A 17,685-nucleotide genomic window follows, 5' to 3' on the forward strand; every position below is an offset into this window, starting at 1 on the left:
GTGGAATTCTGAAACTTTGCCAGAATACTACACATCATAAATACTACATCTGGTATGAATTCGAACAATATCGGGGAGGGTCGATTTTGGTCGAATTTTTGTTGCCATGTACTCCCCCACATGGTGAATCCTCATTTTTGGGCACACTTTGGCCCAAAACTCGTAGGGGGCTCAGGTTTATCTTTTATCTCAAAACAGTTTCTGATGTATTTTTTAATGTAAAACCTAAATTTTATGTTTAATTTTATAAAATAATGGAGATTTTTTCCAGGACGGTTATTTTTTGGTCCAAAAAATTGCTTTTTTGCAAAAAATAAAAAATTTTCCAGGGAAAATGGAAGAATATAAATATAGTGCCAATACAAAAAATGTTCAAAATAGTGCTCAAAAACGTCTACAATAAAACCTAACCCTTATTTCACTTTTGAAAAAAAATTTTTAGACTCCCCACGACCATATTTTTGCAGGTGTGGGACAAGTCGGGACATACTATATCTCATATACCTTAGAAGTCTATATATGAAAAATAAGCCAGAAAAAACAAGTTTGAATTTTTCTGTACAGCACTGTTTTTGGTTCTGTCGGAGAATGTGTCTTAAACGAAAACACCCTAAAATATTTTTAGAGTCCATTGGTTACTGTAGGACATCGCGATTGAACTCAAATTGCAGTATGATCAACTGATTTTTATGCTTGTGACTTTTATTCTCGTGAGATTTAGCAATTTCCGGGTTGTCTGAACATCCGGATCCCATGACTGAGCATCCGGATTCAATATGGATTCCGTATTGAATGCACTTTTTTAGCAATTTTTCCTCAGAACCGCTGGAGATAAAAACTTTTGGAAAACGACGACGGATTTTCCAAGACTTTTCATTTGATAAATCAGTGCTTGAAACGCAACTCCTCCGGCTTCTCCAGATCCAAATTTTCCACACGAGGAATAATTGAAGTTTCAGAATTTCTTTAAGTTTTTTTTTGTGAAATACTTCTTAATTAATAGCCCTCCCTTTTTTGTGAGTTTGGTATTTCACAAAACAATTATTTTTGTAATGTTTGAAAAAGACAATAAAAAATAGAAAATCCCGTTACTTTAAAAACTTGAGAAAAACAACACGTGTGGTGTAAGAAAACCCAAACTTTTTCTTCATCTTTCAAGACTCGGCAATAGACTTTTTTCTGTGGAACTCAAGAGTTCTTTTTTTTCTTGACTATGCAGCAGTGAGGAACCTCACATAACGTTCGACGTGTCGTGAAGAAAACGGCAGATGTTAAGTCTGAGGAGGTATATCAACTGAAGCCAACTGGCTGTTCGCAAAATCCTTGTCCTTTTTATTTAGTTCTCAAATCTCACGTTCATTTCAACTATACTTTTTTCCTGTTCTCTTTTTGTGAGTGAGCTTTATTTTGCATTTGAATGCCAAAAATATGAAACGTCAAAAGACATCAAAGAGACTGTATATAAAATGAATGGCTTTTTTACTTCATTTACATTCTCCCTCTGCGTTGTTTCTTTTTTTGTCAGTTTTTACAATGTTTGCAGTTTCTGCTTTCATGGGTTTCAACCGCGTTGCTTTTGAAAAAATTCTCAGCTTTTGTGAACACATGCCAAATAGAACCTTGGAAAAGTCAAATTGACTTTTTTACTACTCCTCGCTTTTTGTATTTTATTAATAAGAGCTTCATTTTTTATCATTTTTTATATTTATAAGAGCTTCATTATTTTATTAATAAGAGCTTCCAGAAAAATCATGGATATTCCGAATTTTGACTTCGAAGCTCTCATGGAAAAGGAAGATGAAATGAGTCCGGAAGAAGAAGAAAAACAAAGAAAAGAGGCGATGAAAAAAGAAAAAGAAGAAAGGGAACAGGCGAAGAGTCTAAAAAGGAAAAAAATGGAAGAATCGGAAGAAGAAGAAAGGAAAAGACGCAAGAGAGTCCGTGGTCAGTGTTAGGAAAAAATGAACTAGTAAATCTTGAAAATTGGTTTCAAAACCATAAAATCTGACCGGAAAAGTCATCAAAAGTTACGAAAAATGTTATAAATATTTGTTGGAGAAAAATGAGCAACATTGATAGAAAATTATGAAAATTGACGGAAAACGAAAATAATCTGACTTGAAAATTTTAACAAAGTTTTTGTTGGTTATTGAGTTTTCAGAATTCAAACAAATTCAATTTTGATGATTCTAAAAATCCATAAAATTGGTCTGAAAATTATTTTGAAAATTGATTGAAAAATCAAGAATAATTGATTTAAAACTCTAGGACAATTGGCTGAAAAATTTAGAAAATTTGGTTTGAAAATCTTTTTAAAAAATAGGGTTAAAAGTTTGGAAAAAAACAAAACTCAAAAAAAAAACTTACTGATTATTTTCTTCCAAAAAGAACCATTGAATTTTTAGATTAAAAAAAACAAGTTCTCCAATTTTGAAATAACATTTTTCAGAAGAACTCCGTCCAAAATCTCTGAAAGCTTCTTTGAAACAAGAAGGGTTCTTCCCAGATCCCTCTAAAAAAGATCGATTCGCCAAGATGGTGGACAAAATTGTCGACTATTTTGAAGACGGAAGTGAAGATTTCGTGGAGGAAATGAAGAAAATTGAGAGTTCGTTTATTTTTTGAATTATGAAATATCTAAATTTTCAAACTTCAGTTTCTTGAAATTGAAGAAAATTAGTTTCCGAATTTCTGAATTTTTGATTTTCTGAATTTCTGAATTTCAGAATTTTAGAATTTTTGAATTTCTGAATTTTAGAATTTCAGAACTTCTGAATTTCTGAATTTCTAAATTTCTGAATTTCTGAATTTCTGAATTCCTGAATTTCTGAATTTCTGAACTTCTGAATTTCTGAATTTCTGAATTTCTGAATTTCTGAATTTTAGAATTTAATAGTTTCAGAATTTAAAAATAACAGAATTTTAAAATTTTAGAATTCAATAACTTCTGATTTTAAAATTCCAGAATTTCGGAAAATAAGCAACTCTTCGAAAATCGAAAAAATTGGATTCACTTGAAGATTTTGCCAAACAGGAATTAAGAATCGATTCGAAAATCTGACAGTGCTAGATTTTCGATTTTCCCATTTTCAGACATTTTTCAAATATGAAAATAACAAATTTTTCCGCAAAAAATACATTGAAAAAACTGTGGAATTCGATAGTAAAAATAAAATCGTTTTTAGATTTCAAGGCATTGATGCAATTTCTCTTCGAAAAGCACAAGACATTAGAACTGTGGAAAACGATTGATGAGAAAGTTGAGATTCACGATTGGCTTGATTTTTTTGAAGAAAGTGTGATCAAATCACTACGAAGGATGACAAACATTCCTGAAGAAGTGGACATTGAAATTGGAGAAATATTTGTAAAATTACAAGTCAAAACAATTCGCGTTGCCGTATCCGCGTTTGATGTAAACGCATTTGCGGAAAAAGCAGCAAAAATGAGAGAGCCTTGGCATTTTCATTTTTAAGAATAAAGTCTATTTTTTTCAGTGATGTTTCAAAGAAAATCCCTTGATTTGATTGTAATTCTTTAGATCCGATTCTCTTTATCTAGATTTTTATTTTACTGTACTTTTTTCTTCCGAACCTAATAAACTTGTAGCTGTTTAGAAGACGTGTTCCATTATGTATTTCAGGTATAAAATACTAAACCTCAGAAGATGTCCCACTTGCATCATCAAATACCGGTTATTAGCACTGTCAGACTTGTAAAATTGTAAACTTTGATTTTCAGACAATTCTGGTTCGATAACGCGTTCTTTCAATTGGGGTGAATAAGAAAATTTTTTAAAAAATTTATACAAAATAAATCTTGCGCGCATCACAAACTCATTTAGTGAATGCACTAGTGGTTCTGATCACTTCGCGTTCTCGCTTTATCCATCTCATTATTTTTCTTCTAAAAGGAGTCACAAAGTACACGGAGACCAATGGATCAATGATAGCAGGAAGTGCGGGCACAAGAGTCAAATGAAATTCCAGAAATAACACTTCTCTTCCGGTGATTAAGCAATAATAGTAAAGCGTATAAATCGGGACGTAGAAAATATATGGCAACGAACATTGAACGGATAGTCCCTGGAAAATGTTTTTTTGTGGGCAAAATAAAAATAAATTAATTACCATGATAAAACTTTTGTACAAGTTTTGCCGAGGAGCTGACATGTTTTCAAGTTGGAGGTAAATTTGACTCAACGTTTTTCTGAACTGGTTTTATTTTCAAACAAACCAAAACGGTTAATGCGCCAACTTTGTACCCGCATATCTCTATTTAGATATCAAAGAACGGTCAAATGATCTAATTTTTATCATATTATTAGAAATGTTTTGCCAGTTGACCACGTTTTGATACCGGTTACACAAACCAAGATATTTAGGCTCAAAGTTGGATGTTCAAGTGACCTTCTATTAGAGTGCATACGGTAATTTTTGACTCACTTTCTACAGTAATAACACATAATTGGTATCACTATTATACAAGATGTGAATATCATAAGATTCAATGTGTTTGGCCATTTTGAGAAACTCAGAGAGGCAATCGCTAGATAATCTGCATTAGCGTAAAGAAAATAATTGAGTAGATGAAGTTGTTCCTCAGATTCCCAGCTCAAAGTTTGGGTTTTAATAATGATAATTACGAGGATCTGAAAGTTTCAATCTGTTTTCAGCTTAACAAGGCAACCTCAACACCTCGTGAATTCAGATTTTGATGAAAATGAATTGCTTGTTAGTGCAAAAAACAATTTTCAAAGACGATTTTCTCAAGTTCTATGACATTTTAGAACCAGAAATGTTGAGAAAATCGTCTTCGAAAATCGCTTTTTTACACTGAAAAGGCGATTTTTGATACTGAAACTAACATAAATCGGCTGCAACTGGCGAGTCGATTCTAATATTTTTAGAAGTGTTTAGAGAGTTTATTGTTAACCTTTCCCAAAATTTTCACCAAAATTTACAAGGTGTGGAGTTTTCCTTGTAAAATCAAAAATTAAGTACCAAAGACAAGAAGAAAGGGCAGAAAAACATTGCATAAGTCTTGATTATTTCCAATTTAGTCAATTGAACCCCTTTCACCATTCTATATTTCAAATAAAACGTTCCATAGATTGTGAGTCCACTTGCCATCGCACTCATCTGTGAAAACCCATTATTGGATACTTAAAACACCCGCTCACCTGCTCTGTTTGATAGAAACAATAACAAATCCAAGGCTCAAAATGTCTACACACGCCATAGCTCCACATCTCAATTGGTTTTTTTGTAGTGACAAATCTAACTTGAACGAAGAATGCAGAAAATGCTAGAATGATTTGAAAAATACAAGTCAGCCCAAGAATAATTCTTAGCATGTGAATGCTTTTTGGGGAGTGTTTAATGATAAGGAACATTAGAAATAATTGAGCAATTAGGGTTATTACAAAAAATATTGGATAGAAAATTGATAGAATTGTTTTATACTCTTCAGCCAACATTTTTGTTATATACTGATGAAATAATGATGAGATACTGATAAGCAACGTATAGTGAGAATGACAAAAATCTTATGAGAAGAGGATAATGCTCATTGAATTGGAAACACGTATGCTTTTCGTATCTGCGAATTTCGAAGAATTCAGCTTCTACGAACCAAAGCATAATATGTGATTTTAGTGGTGGTTGTTTTTGCTCATGCTTGGTTTTATTAATAAAAATAGAATACATTTGTGGAGTGGGAAGAAATTGAATTGGGGAGAGGGGGAGAGAGGGAAGAAAGTCTACTGGACATTTTAATAAAAATTGGAAGTTGGCAGGAAAGAAAAAACGTTAAATTTTGAATAATAAATGAAACACTACAAGGGGAGATGAAGGGTTAGGGTGGAAATGGGGTTGTTTGAGAAGACACGTGAACTCTCACTGATTGATATTTACTCAAAATAAAATGTTGGATTGCTCAGGAATAAACTATCCGGAACAATCAAAATTCTTATGAGCAATCTAGTGTGAGTGGGGAAAGAAGGAAAGGAAGAAAAAGAAAAAAAATTGTCAAAGTATTTCAATCAATCATTTGCTTTGAAATTGGCACAAAAGTACCACAGGGATGTTCGGAACGGAATTGGAAAATTTCAAAAAATTCCAAAAATTACGAAATTCCAAAAACGGAATATTCTGAGATTCCAACATTCTGATATTTTCAAAATTGAATAATTTCGAAATTGCAAAATTTTCAAAACCGAATTATTCTAAGATTCCAAAAATTCCAAAAAATTTCAAAATCAGAATATTCTGAAACTCAGAAATTTTCAAATCGAAAAATTTTTGAAACCCCAAATTTTTAAAAACGTAGTATTCCGAGATTTCAAAAATTCGAAAATTACCATATCGGAATATTCCAAAATTCCAAAAGTTTGAGAATTTGGAATATACGAAAATTTTCAAAATTTTAAAATTAGAATAATGCGAGATTCCAAAATTTCGAAATTTTTACAATGGGAATATTCCGAATCTTCAAAAATTCTGAAATTTTCGAAATCGGAAATTTCCGAAATTTCGAAATTCAAAAAATCAGAAAAACCGAAAATCTGAAATTTTCAAAATCGGAATACTTTGAATTTTTAAAAATTACGAAATTTTTAAAATCGTAACATTCCGAGATTCCAAAACTAGAAATTTTCAAATTTAGAATATTCCGTAATTTTCAAAGTTGGAACACTCCTAAATTCCGGAATTTTCAAAATTTTTATTCTGAAATTCCGAAGTAACGAAATTCCGATATTTCGAAAATCGGAATTTCGGCATTCCGAAAAGTTCCGAACATGCCATTCCGCAGGTGGCTGTAAAAATTGCAATAAAATCTCACTCAAGTCAAATTCCTCATTCATCACTTTTTAAGAAGATGAATCTGAGAAGCACTCGAAATAAAATTGATGACATCAAAATGGGACAGCGGAATCTAAAAAACACGAACATCAAACATTTAAGTGAAAGATCTTGTGACACTCATAAGATTGTTCGAGTTAACCACTCTCGGCTTTCTGAGTCCAACCCAAGTCAGGATTCTATTCCGGAACGGGACCATGAAGGTCAACGTGAGGAATGGGTCAATGAGAGCTGGAGTGGTTGGCATTAGGTAGATTCCGTACTGTTGGAAGAGCATTTCGGTTCCTAGAATTATATTAGTCATCCAAATCTTCGAAATTCAATGATTAACAAACCTGTGAGGACACAATGAACGTAGAGAACAAAGGTCGGGAAGTAAGTGAGAACCGGGAGCAACGATTGGAGGCAGAGACCCTGAAAATATTTATACTAAGAATCCCTCTCCTCCTTTTTTATATGTTTGAACTCTGGAACTCACGGCAATGAAGGAACGATGTTCCGCTTTTCCAGTTTTCGAAAGAACGTGACGGTTGAGCAAGAACAGAGTGCGCCTGAAAATATGAAAACAACGTGAAAAACTGAAAAATTCTGCAAACGAACGCTGCGATGAAGAAACTAGCAATAGGGTACACAAAAACTGCTCCGACCATGATGATGAAATTAATCAGGCTGACAGTTTGAAGTCGAAGAGTTCCAGTTACAGAATAGAGAGACACATCAATGTTTCGGAGAGCAAGAGCTTGTTGAATTTCCGCTGGAAGTGCCGCAGTGATAACCAAGTAAACTTCGAGACCCTGAAATAGAATAAAACTGCCGTAAATGCTTTCATAGAAAACGCTCTTTGTTTTTTTTTTGTTTTTTTAACTTGTTTTTTTTTCACTGACTTGAAATTAATACTGCAATGTTGATGGATGATCATGCAATCTCATACCTTGATTGATTTGAATTTCGAATAAATCGTGAAAGAAAAAAGAAAACATTCAAGTGAAGTTAGAAGAAATGTCGAAAAACGAAAAGAAAAGAGAAGAGAAAAAAATTGGATAATTTTTTTCAGAAATTCACAAAATTTTGTCCAAAAAAATGATTGCATATGTGAACATAATTTTGTTCAAAAAAGAACTGAAACTCTATAAAAACCCATAATCAGTACTGCTCAATAAATTATCCAAAAAAATATTTTTCAGTTGATTTTCCACCCTTTTGACCATTTGCAGAAGTATGGAACTGGGTTGTCAAGTTTCCAATCAATTAAAAAACTTAGGAGAGTTTTAAACAGACTTAGACTAAAAAATTAGATTCACAGAATTTTTCGAAAATTCCTTGTTTTTCAAATATTTGCTGGTTTCTGAAAGACACATTTTTTTTTTCGTTTTATATCAAAAACCTGAAAGAATGCAGGAATCCAACCAGCTAGAAAGCCAGGATTTTTCAAAGTTTTCGAATGCAAAGTTTTCAATATAGGTATGTTTTCTAAACTTCAAAATTTTCAAAGTGGTCTAAAGTTTGAGAGCCGAGCTCCAGTCTCCTGAGAATAGTCAAAATTTCCGAAAATCGACTAAAAATATGTTTTTGTGTATTAAATCAACCGGTACTCTAGTTTCAAACATTAGGGTTTTTTGCGAAGTTCATAAGCGGGCAAATATTTTTTACCAAAGCTAAAATTCCAACTAACTCCCTTGTTTTTCAACTATTCCCTCTTACCAGAACCTTTCCCTAACTCACCCCAGAGAAAACGACTGGAATATGAAAGATGCAAAAAGCGATGAACATCGGCCACTTCTTGGCAAACATTGCATTAACAGTCATCAACTTGAAGAAGAGGGTGACAATGATCGTCATTCCGCTCATGAACATGAAGAATTGCCAGGCCTGATGAAGAGTATACGTGTAGATTGCTTTGACAAATCGAAGTGGTCCATAGACGCGCACCTCCACTGGAACGTGAGATGAAATCATCCGAAATTGGCAGGACATTGTGATGAAGAGAAGAATGAGTTGACAAATCGATGTGTGAGCGAGCATGATCCGAAATGGGGCCGACATCTTTCCAGCAAAGAATATGATGAAATACAGGACGATGAATTGCATGATCAGTGTAGCAAAGAAGAAGGCTGGACAGTAAATGTCCAGAAAGTCTCGATAGTCCTGCTCCAACGACGACATTCTTCCAGAATGGAAGGGAATGTGCGACGGAAAGGTGTTGGATATGGACTGACTGAGTTTGGGAGAAAGCTTTTAGGTTTATATAACCTCCGAAAAGCCGATTCACTTGATTGAATTTGAAGTAACAGGAAAAACGGTGCAGAAAAATGTGACTTTGGCGCAATTTAGTTTTTCGGCCTGTTTTTTGCTTGTTGCGCACGCAATATCCAGGAAGTTGGAGTACAGAAAAAAGAGTTTTATTGGGTCATGGGATAGAGTCTTTGATCTCGACTACAAATCCTTTGTGTAGTATGGAATAGTATAGTAAAGAAATATCAGAAAAATACTAATGTTAATATGGTTGAATAAGTTTTGGCTCTTTTTCTTTTCAGATAATGATGAACTCAGTCACAGATGGGTGGCGTTGCCGCAGAGATGGTGTGCAGTTGTAGGAAATAAAAAGATTCGGAATCCCGAGATGTTTCTGTTGAATTTCAGAAATGTTGGTTCAATGATATAGATATATGATTCGAGAAAAAAAAGAAAAAATCAGAAAGACAGATCCCACGCCCTCTGTGAATTATTGGATAATTACTTTTGGAATCATTTTTTCTCATTTAAAGTTAAATAATTGTCCGTGGGTACTGCATCAAAGTTCGCTGAAGGTCAAACAACATCAAACCAGCGTAGATCGGAAAAAGAAGTTTAGGCTCATAGCGGGACAAGGATGTTCCGATTGGCTTTTTCGGAACTATTCGGAATGTTGAATTTTTTTGGAATTGATTTTAAAATCTTCGAAACGTGAAATTTTCCGAATAATCCAATTTTCGAAAAATCTCGGAATTTCGAAATCTCGAAAGATCCAAGTTTCAAAAATTTAGGAATTTCGGACTCTCGGATTATTCTCATTCTGAAATTTTTAGGAATATTGGAATATAGGAATATTCCAATTTTTACCATTTCATGAGTATTGGAATTAGCAAAATCCCATGTCCCCATAACAAAAGCAAGAAAAATTAGAAAACTTTTTTTGGAAACGCGAAAAATAAAAATAGTAACTCTTCTTGAGACCCACAAGGAAACGTTTCGCGTGCGACTGTGGCATACCGTATTCCAAAAAACTCTAATTAAGAAAAAAACAGCTGTGGAAAAAATCCAATGAGAATTTGATTCCGAAAAAAAGCTTCGGAAATACTCCGATTTTTCAAAAATTTCAATCCGAATCGGTAATAAATTTTGGAATTTTAGAATTTCTGAATTCCGTTCAGAACATCCCTGTAAAGCGAAAACGACAGAACGAGCTGAAGAATTACTAGTCATTTTGTCTGTTGAATGTCTGTTTTTATCTGTTTCATCATCAAGAGAAGTTGTTTCAATCATACTTGTAATGGGCCGGACCGGGCTTTTTCCGGAATTTCGGAGGTCCGGCCCGGTCCGGCGGGCCTGTCATTTCACTAGTTTCGAAATTTTCAAAAAATACATAAGGGGGGACCCTTATGTGATTTTTTTCGACCAAAAAATTTTTTTTCGAGTTTTTTCGATCTTTTTTGATCAGACAGACAAACAATCCGAAATACGAAAAAAAATGGAAAAAATTATATTGAGAGCGCTTGGCTCAAAAATACAGAATTTTGACACCGGGCCCGGGCCTTGAAAATTTCCTCAGGCCCGGCCCGGAATTTTACATGTATGGTTTCAATCATTTATTGAATGATTTATTTAAAAGTTCAAACATCAATAAAAATTTCAACATATTTATTAGCTTCTGTTTGAGTCGCTGATTCTGCAATGACGAGGACAGGAACCGGTGTTCGGCTCGATTACGGGGTCAATTTCGATTGGTTCCGGACAGCAGCCCGTTCTTTGGACCTTTATCCTTTGTAGGGAAGATAAACCGGAGCCAAAGGTAGATACAGTGTCGTTGAAGAGGCTGATGTTGATGCTACATCAATTGCGGAGTAACTGAAATTTTGAGTTGATTGAGAATCACTACAGTGCGCGTCATAATTATAGAAAACCCCTCCCAAATGAGTGTTCTGGAAAATCCAAGAAAGATAGCTGAATTCTGTCATTGAAGTTAGATTCAGCATGTAGAAAAACTTACGTCTACAAATGTTCAAGCCAATTGAGCCATTTTTGAGCTCACAGGGCGCAAAATTCACTTTTTACGCCGCGTCATAATTATAGGACCCCCCTGGAAAATGAAAAATATCAAATTTTTTAGAGAAAAAAATTGAAATTTTTTCGTTGGAAATAGTTAAATTAGTCTTGAAATAGCCTGTTCTAACGTTTTACACAATTTTTGATTACTCTAATCGAGTTTCAGAAAAATTTATTTCAGACATTTTCGGGATTTTTAAGGTTTTTGGAATAAATCGTGAATAACTTTGCTCCTAGGTGAAATGTTTTGCTGAAATATACAGGGAGCATTTTGACAATGCTCATGATCATGTTCTAAGTGTTCAACGCATCTCTGAGCTCCGGCAGCTCAGAATTGAGCTCACGTTTTGAACTCAAAAAGTATACCCAACTGAAAAATTTTCAAAGCTGTAAAAAATGTTCGGAAGATGTTCTGAGTTATCAAAATTGCTATTAAAATTAATTACTTGCACAGAAGAATAATTTTTAAACCTTTGGAACATTTTTTACAGCTTCGAAAATGTTTCAGTTGGGTATACTTTTTTCAATTCAAAGCGCGAGCTCAATGTTGAGCTGCCGGAGCTCAGATATGCGTTGAACACTTACAACACGATTATGTGCATTGTTAAAATGTTCCCTGCAAATTTCAGGGAAAAATTTCCCCTAGCAGCAAAGTTATTCACGATTTATTCCAAAACCCATAAAATCCCGAAAATGTCTGAAAATAAATTTTTCTGAAACTCGATTAGAGTAATCAAAATTTGTGTAAAACGTCAGAATAGGCTATTTCAAGACTAATTTAACTATTTCCAACAAAAATATTTCAATTTTTTCTCAAAAAAAACTTGAGGTTTTTCATTTTCCAGGGGGGTCCTATAATTATGACGCGGCCTAAAAAGTGAATTTTGAGTCCTCTGAGCTCAAAAATGGCTCAATTGCTTTGAAAATTTGTAGACGTAGGTTTTTCTACACGCTGAATCTAACTGCGATGACAGAATTCAGCTGTCTTTCTTGATTTTAACACTCATTTGGGAAGGGGGTCCTAATGACGCGCACTGTAACGACGCGCACTGTAAGTGACGACTTTTAAAGTTTTGTCTGAAATTGTTGGATTTTTCAGTTTTCCAGGATGCTTGAAACTTATTTTTCCTTCAGTTTAATAGAGCAAATTTGTTTCAGCTTTTCATATTCTCCTTCGTCGAGAAGATGGTGTGCATTTTTTGCTTCTTTGTACAGTTCTTTATGACGTTATCTCCATCTTCGTACATCATTTTCGGCAACTCGAAAATCTCTCAAACGTCTTCTGAATCCGACTTCTGCCTTTTTTCGAATTTATCATTACCCGCCTCTAACTCAGCCCACAAACTTTCTCAAAATATTTTATCCATGGCTTCTGAATGTGGAACGTCATTTTCGAGATTTTGCCTTCTATGATGTCGACGTCGGGAATTTTGACGCCGTCAATCTCGATACCTATTTCTTTGTGATGTGGATATGGACGGAATTTGATTGGAGATTTCTGGAAAAAGAAAAATGTAGACGTCTTATTTTTTCATAAACTTTCGACTAATTTTAACAAAGGTGTTATTCTAACAAGGTACAGAAGTCCTAATAATTGATTTTTCTGAATTTTGACGCTCAAAACGGAAATGTGACAAAAACTTAGACTTGAAGGTTAAAAATTGTCAAAAATCATTTTTAATCGTTTTTCATTTTTATTGCAATTTTTTCTATGTATCCAACGCATTCGCTCTTTTTGGTCGCCCTACGCATTTCAAAACAGTAATCTAGATCAATCTAGACAGGGACTGAGAGAACAAATTTTGCTATGTAATAGATTCTTTGCGTCATCATCACTTACTTAGGACGGAAGGAAGATTTATAACGTATTGGTTTTCCTGGTTCACCATTTATTTTGTTGTCATTTTGAGATAAAATGGGAGATTACGGAGACTATGACGGAATCAGAATGTGAAATCTACGCAAATACCTTATTTGCGTTATTTTTCACTAGAGGAATACGCTTTGCTATTATTATGGGGCAAAACGGAGAAGAAAAATTTTTAATTTTAAATTGTACAGTGATATGATTCTTCAAATTAGGTTTGTCTTGACATCGTCTTTTTCAAGTTTAGAATTTTTTTTTGAAAAAATTTTCTGGCTATTACAATATTTGTTATTTTTTCACTCCCAGAAATGCTGGATCTATACTAATGAATATTTGTTGAATTTTCGAATTTGTCAGGAACAGTTGAATCACATTAAAGTCTTCGTTCCCTATTTTCCTTACTGTTTTTGATAATGTACTAAACCGCAGGAATGTTATTATGTATCTGTTGATACTTCTTCACTAACCTTGAACGCGAATCGATAAAATAGAATAGATAGTAAGAAATACCAGAAAAATCAAAACAAATAAATTAGACGTCCATTCAGTCAGGTCGTCATAGAGAAAGACTGAAGAAAACGAAGTCTGATGGCCGACGGTCACATCATTCTCCGCCCACTTTTAAATGATCATCTAGTTGAAAAGGGTAAAGAAACCCTACATGATAGATTAATAGAAATTGCAAAAGATAGATCAACGGAAATTAAAAGAGAGATTAACGGGAAAGAGAGATTAACCGTGAACGAAAGAGAGATAAACGAAAATCCCACAATTTTAAAGAATTGCGAACGAGGAAACACTACATGTTTAATGAAAGATTAACGGTTACAATAGATTACAAAAGAAACATTAAAGGAAATTAAAATAGAGATTAACGGGAATTAAAAAATATTAACGAAATTTGCGAGATTTAAAAACGTGTTGGGGAGGAAACAATATTCTTCGTTAGGAGGTGAACCAAGAAGATGAAGCAACAAAATTTCCGGGAAAATCGAAGAATTAGAAATGCAGCAATCCCATAAAATAAGAAAAATTTTTCAAGGCATTTCAAAATTACAGGAAAATTTCAACATTTCAAGAAAGTTTTGAATTTTAAACGCGTTTAGAAATTGCAGAAAATTTTTAAAATTTAGAAAATTAGAAAGAATTCAAACCTGAAAGATAATTTAGAACAAAAAATATTTTGTAGTGATCGCTTTCATCATTTATTTAAACTCGAGAACATTCTGGTAATTTCAAACATTGCATGAATTCCAACAATTTCGAAAAATTGTTACGTTTTAAGTATTTAAAAAAAATGAAGAAGTTCCGCATAGAGCAAAAGACTCGATCCGTTCTGAATTCCGAAAATTCCGAAAATTCCGAAAATTTCTGAAATTTACAGAAAGTTTTTTTAGAAAGTTTCATAATTGGAATATTCGGAAATTTCTTTAGTTTTTTGATTTTTCGGAATTTTCCAACATTTTTTCGAGTTTTCGTAACTTTCGTTTTTTTCAGAATATCAGACTTTTCGAAATTTCAGAAAATTACGGCTATCGCTTTACATTTCAAGATATTAGGTTGGCGGGAAAGTCTTTGTCACTCTGTTTGTTTAATCACTGTTCTCGTATATGGAGGCTGTGTATGATATCGACTTTAGTGAATAACAAGGTGATAAGAACCTTCCATATAAACAAGTCCCCATCTCCTTCCCTGCTCCTCATCTGTAATTGAAACGATATGTTTGTTCCCACTGCTATTCACATCAGACATGTTTTGATTTACCTCTTCCTATCTCACACCACGATGAAGGATTCGGAAACTTTCTTGAAGAATGTGTACAACACACATGCCCCTCACTACAATACTATTCGCAATTGGTTCCATCGTTTCGAAAAAGATGACTTCTCGCTCGATGAAAAGGATCGCTCTGGGAGACCCCGTGAGTTGGATTTGGACAAGCTGAAGCACGCATTGCAATCGGATCCATTTCAATCTAGCCGTGAACTAGCTGTCACATTCGGAGTTCACCATAGCACAGTCCTTGAAGGTTTGAAGTCTCTTGGAATGAGAAAACTTTTTGGTCGATTCATACCTCATCACCTGACTCAAGCCAACCTTGACCGCCGAGTCGACGATTCGATTACTCTTCTCACTCTCCACGCGGGCGATCGATGGCTGGACCGGCTAATAACCGGAGATGAGAAGTGGGTCTTCTACGATAATCACCACAGGAAATCCCAGTGGGTTGGAGAAGGAGAGAGCCCACAGGATGTCCCCAAACCCGACCTTCATCCGAAAAAAGTTATGCTCTCTGTGTGGTGGGGAGTGGACGGCCCCATCTACTGGGAACTTCTGCCCGAGGGCAAAACAATAACTGGAGACCTCTACACTACTCAACTACGAAACCTCAAGAAAGCAGTCGACCGTTCGGCCCTGAAAGACAAGAAAGTGTACTATCAACATGATAACGCTCGCCCACATGTTTCGAAACAAGTGAAGCAGGAGCTGATGGGATATGGATGGAATGTTCTCCCTCACCCCCCGTATTCTCCTGATCTTGCTCCTTCCGACTATTGGTTATTTGGCGATATGACACGTGCCTTCGAAGGAAGAAGCTTCGATTCCCGTGGAGCGGTCGAAGCGGCACTCAAACAATACTTTGCCTCACGCCCGGCTGGATTCTACCGCAATGGAATCCATAAATTGAGGGAACGTTGGAGACATGTTGTTGATAATGATGGACAATATAATTAATTATTCGGTTATTTTTTCTTTGAGAAATAAACTATTGAAAAAGTGACAAAGACTTTCCCGCCAACCTAATATTCTTGTGAAAGTATAGAGGCGTCATTTTATGAATAAATGAGAGTACGAAACTCTGCAAAACATCCAAATACAGTACGAGTCAATGAGATTACAAATACGCTTTTTCATGTCAGTTGGTTTTGACAATTTTCAAGAATCTGGAGCTCGGCTTTCAAATGTCCGAAAGCTTTGAAAATTGTGAAGGGTAGACTTTGATTCGATTAGTACAAAAACTGGCCAGGAATGGTTGTCTTTCAGAAATGGGCGAATAGCTGAAAAATTAGGAATTTTCAGAAATTCTGTGAATTCAAAGGTTAAAATGAGAATGTTAGATTAGATATGAACTTTTCGATTTAAATGAAAAAGAAATCGTAGTTTTTATCTAAAATTATTTTTCTAAAACCTTTGAATTCTAAAACGTGAGGTTCTCGTTTCACCGGAACAACTATGGCCCTTCTCTTTTTCCCAACTTCCTGTAGCAAAAAAAGATACGAGAAAAATTTATTAGATGAGTAATAACAAAGTAGAAATAAAAATTAATACAAAACAGGTGAATCATCAGCATTAAAATAAGGATTTTTACAGTATGGGCACAAAGCTTCACTCTCAACAAAATTTAAGATACATTTCGCGTGATAGCTTAGGCACATATCTCATTTGGATAGGTCCTTTTAAAAAAATTAAAAATTTTTGCATAACAAACTGCACATTCTCCTTCTTCAAATGTCGCCTTCTTCTTTTCATTCCTCTCAGCATCTATGAACCTCTGCAAAAGATCTCGATCGGCTGACACTCTTCAGTGCTTTGGTTTTGCTGGAAATAAGAAGGATTACAGAATAAGAAGCTTGAAACGGTACTGTACCTGGACTTTGTATGTATTATATCGGTACATTGTCACCGAAGCATCGTAGAGATCTTCCTCCTGAACGACGCTTCGGAATATGTGATCCCTTCAAAAAGAGAATTGGTACGGTTGCAGGAATACTCATCAGTATTGTTGCTGTTTCTGTGGTAAATCTTGAAGAAGCGTAGCAATTTTTGATCTAACCACTCGATTCCAGACCTGTGAAGTCTTCTTAATTTTCATGCAATCATGGCCTGCAGATATCCGAGAACATTACTACATTCTCAACCAAAATCTCACCGATTATGCAAATGTAGGATTTGTGGATCTATCCGTTTTGCCGAGCGCTATCAATTATGTTATCATTAACACTTTAGTGTTAGGCATCCCAATTACGGCAGAATTTCTCAGAAGGTAAGATTTGATAAACGGCTATTCACATTCATGAACGTTTTTTTTTTTGAAGAAAAGTGTCTTCGAAAATCACGTCAACAATTGACACTATTTCGGAGTCTAAACGATCTCAAACTCGTACATTTTTGAAAGTAAGAATTCACAAATCTCACTGAATTGTCATTTCTGAAATTTTAGGGTCTCACCATCCAAGTAGTCCTACCCTTGTTTCTGTATGTTCCGGTGTTCTTGTGCCAACTCTACACAACCATTGCAAGTGAGTTCTAAAAGATCCAACAAAACTATGCGACTATGGAAACTGACCATTTTTGCTAATTTTTCGTATAACGAACCTTCATAAATTGAAGAACTTTTTCTTTTTCACTTTTTCATTTCGCACTCACTATAAAATAGAGTCGTTGATAGGGGCCAGATAGGAAAACGTTTGGGGGACAGTTTGGGGGACAAAATCGCGCCACGCTTATGTAGACCATCGGTCGGAAGTCGCCTTTGCGCCTCAGTAGCTCACCCGGTAGCGGCGCTGTACCCCTGAGCTTTTCTTTTATGTCTGACCTCCTTTAAGTGTATTTTGTAGGAAAATTCTGTATTTCATATTTTTATCAAGCATA

At 34.7% G+C, this 17,685-nt stretch overlaps 4 protein-coding genes across 4 annotated transcripts; 1 reads left to right on the forward strand and 3 right to left on the reverse strand.

Annotated features, from left to right (window-relative positions):
* Window positions 1–1,751: 1,751 nt before the first annotated feature.
* On the forward strand, window positions 1,752–3,475 carry CBG05281 (the record flags this gene model as incomplete). The annotated part of the gene is made up of 3 exons (XM_045240399.1): window positions 1,752–1,806; window positions 2,450–2,572; window positions 3,186–3,475. The coding sequence occupies 3 exons, from the start codon at window positions 1,752–1,754 to the stop codon at window positions 3,473–3,475; spliced, it is 468 nt and encodes a 155-aa protein (XP_045092896.1).
* Window positions 3,476–3,836: 361 nt separating this feature from the next.
* On the reverse strand, window positions 3,837–5,479 carry Cbr-srd-36 (the record flags this gene model as incomplete). The annotated part of the gene is made up of 5 exons (XM_002645537.1): window positions 3,837–4,085; window positions 4,131–4,209; window positions 4,446–4,651; window positions 5,004–5,141; window positions 5,183–5,479. 5 exons carry the CDS (start codon window positions 5,477–5,479, stop codon window positions 3,837–3,839), a joined length of 969 nt encoding a protein of 322 aa, XP_002645583.1.
* Window positions 5,480–6,698: 1,219 nt separating this feature from the next.
* On the reverse strand, window positions 6,699–6,782 carry CBG28018 (the record flags this gene model as incomplete). The annotated part of the gene is made up of 1 exon (XM_045240400.1): window positions 6,699–6,782. One exon carries the CDS (start codon window positions 6,780–6,782, stop codon window positions 6,699–6,701), a length of 84 nt encoding a protein of 27 aa, XP_045098413.1.
* Window positions 6,783–6,960: 178 nt separating this feature from the next.
* Window positions 6,961–9,026, reverse strand: Cbr-srd-39 (the record flags this gene model as incomplete). The annotated part of the gene is made up of 5 exons (XM_002645538.1): window positions 6,961–7,148; window positions 7,199–7,277; window positions 7,342–7,414; window positions 7,464–7,657; window positions 8,586–9,026. 5 exons carry the CDS (start codon window positions 9,024–9,026, stop codon window positions 6,961–6,963), a joined length of 975 nt encoding a protein of 324 aa, XP_002645584.1.
* Between the last annotated feature and the right edge of the window lie 8,659 nt (window positions 9,027–17,685).

Source organism: Caenorhabditis briggsae, assembly GCF_000004555.2.
Source record: "Caenorhabditis briggsae complete genome, chrX, whole genome shotgun sequence".
Classification (NCBI taxonomy): Eukaryota; Metazoa; Nematoda; class Chromadorea; order Rhabditida; family Rhabditidae; genus Caenorhabditis; species Caenorhabditis briggsae.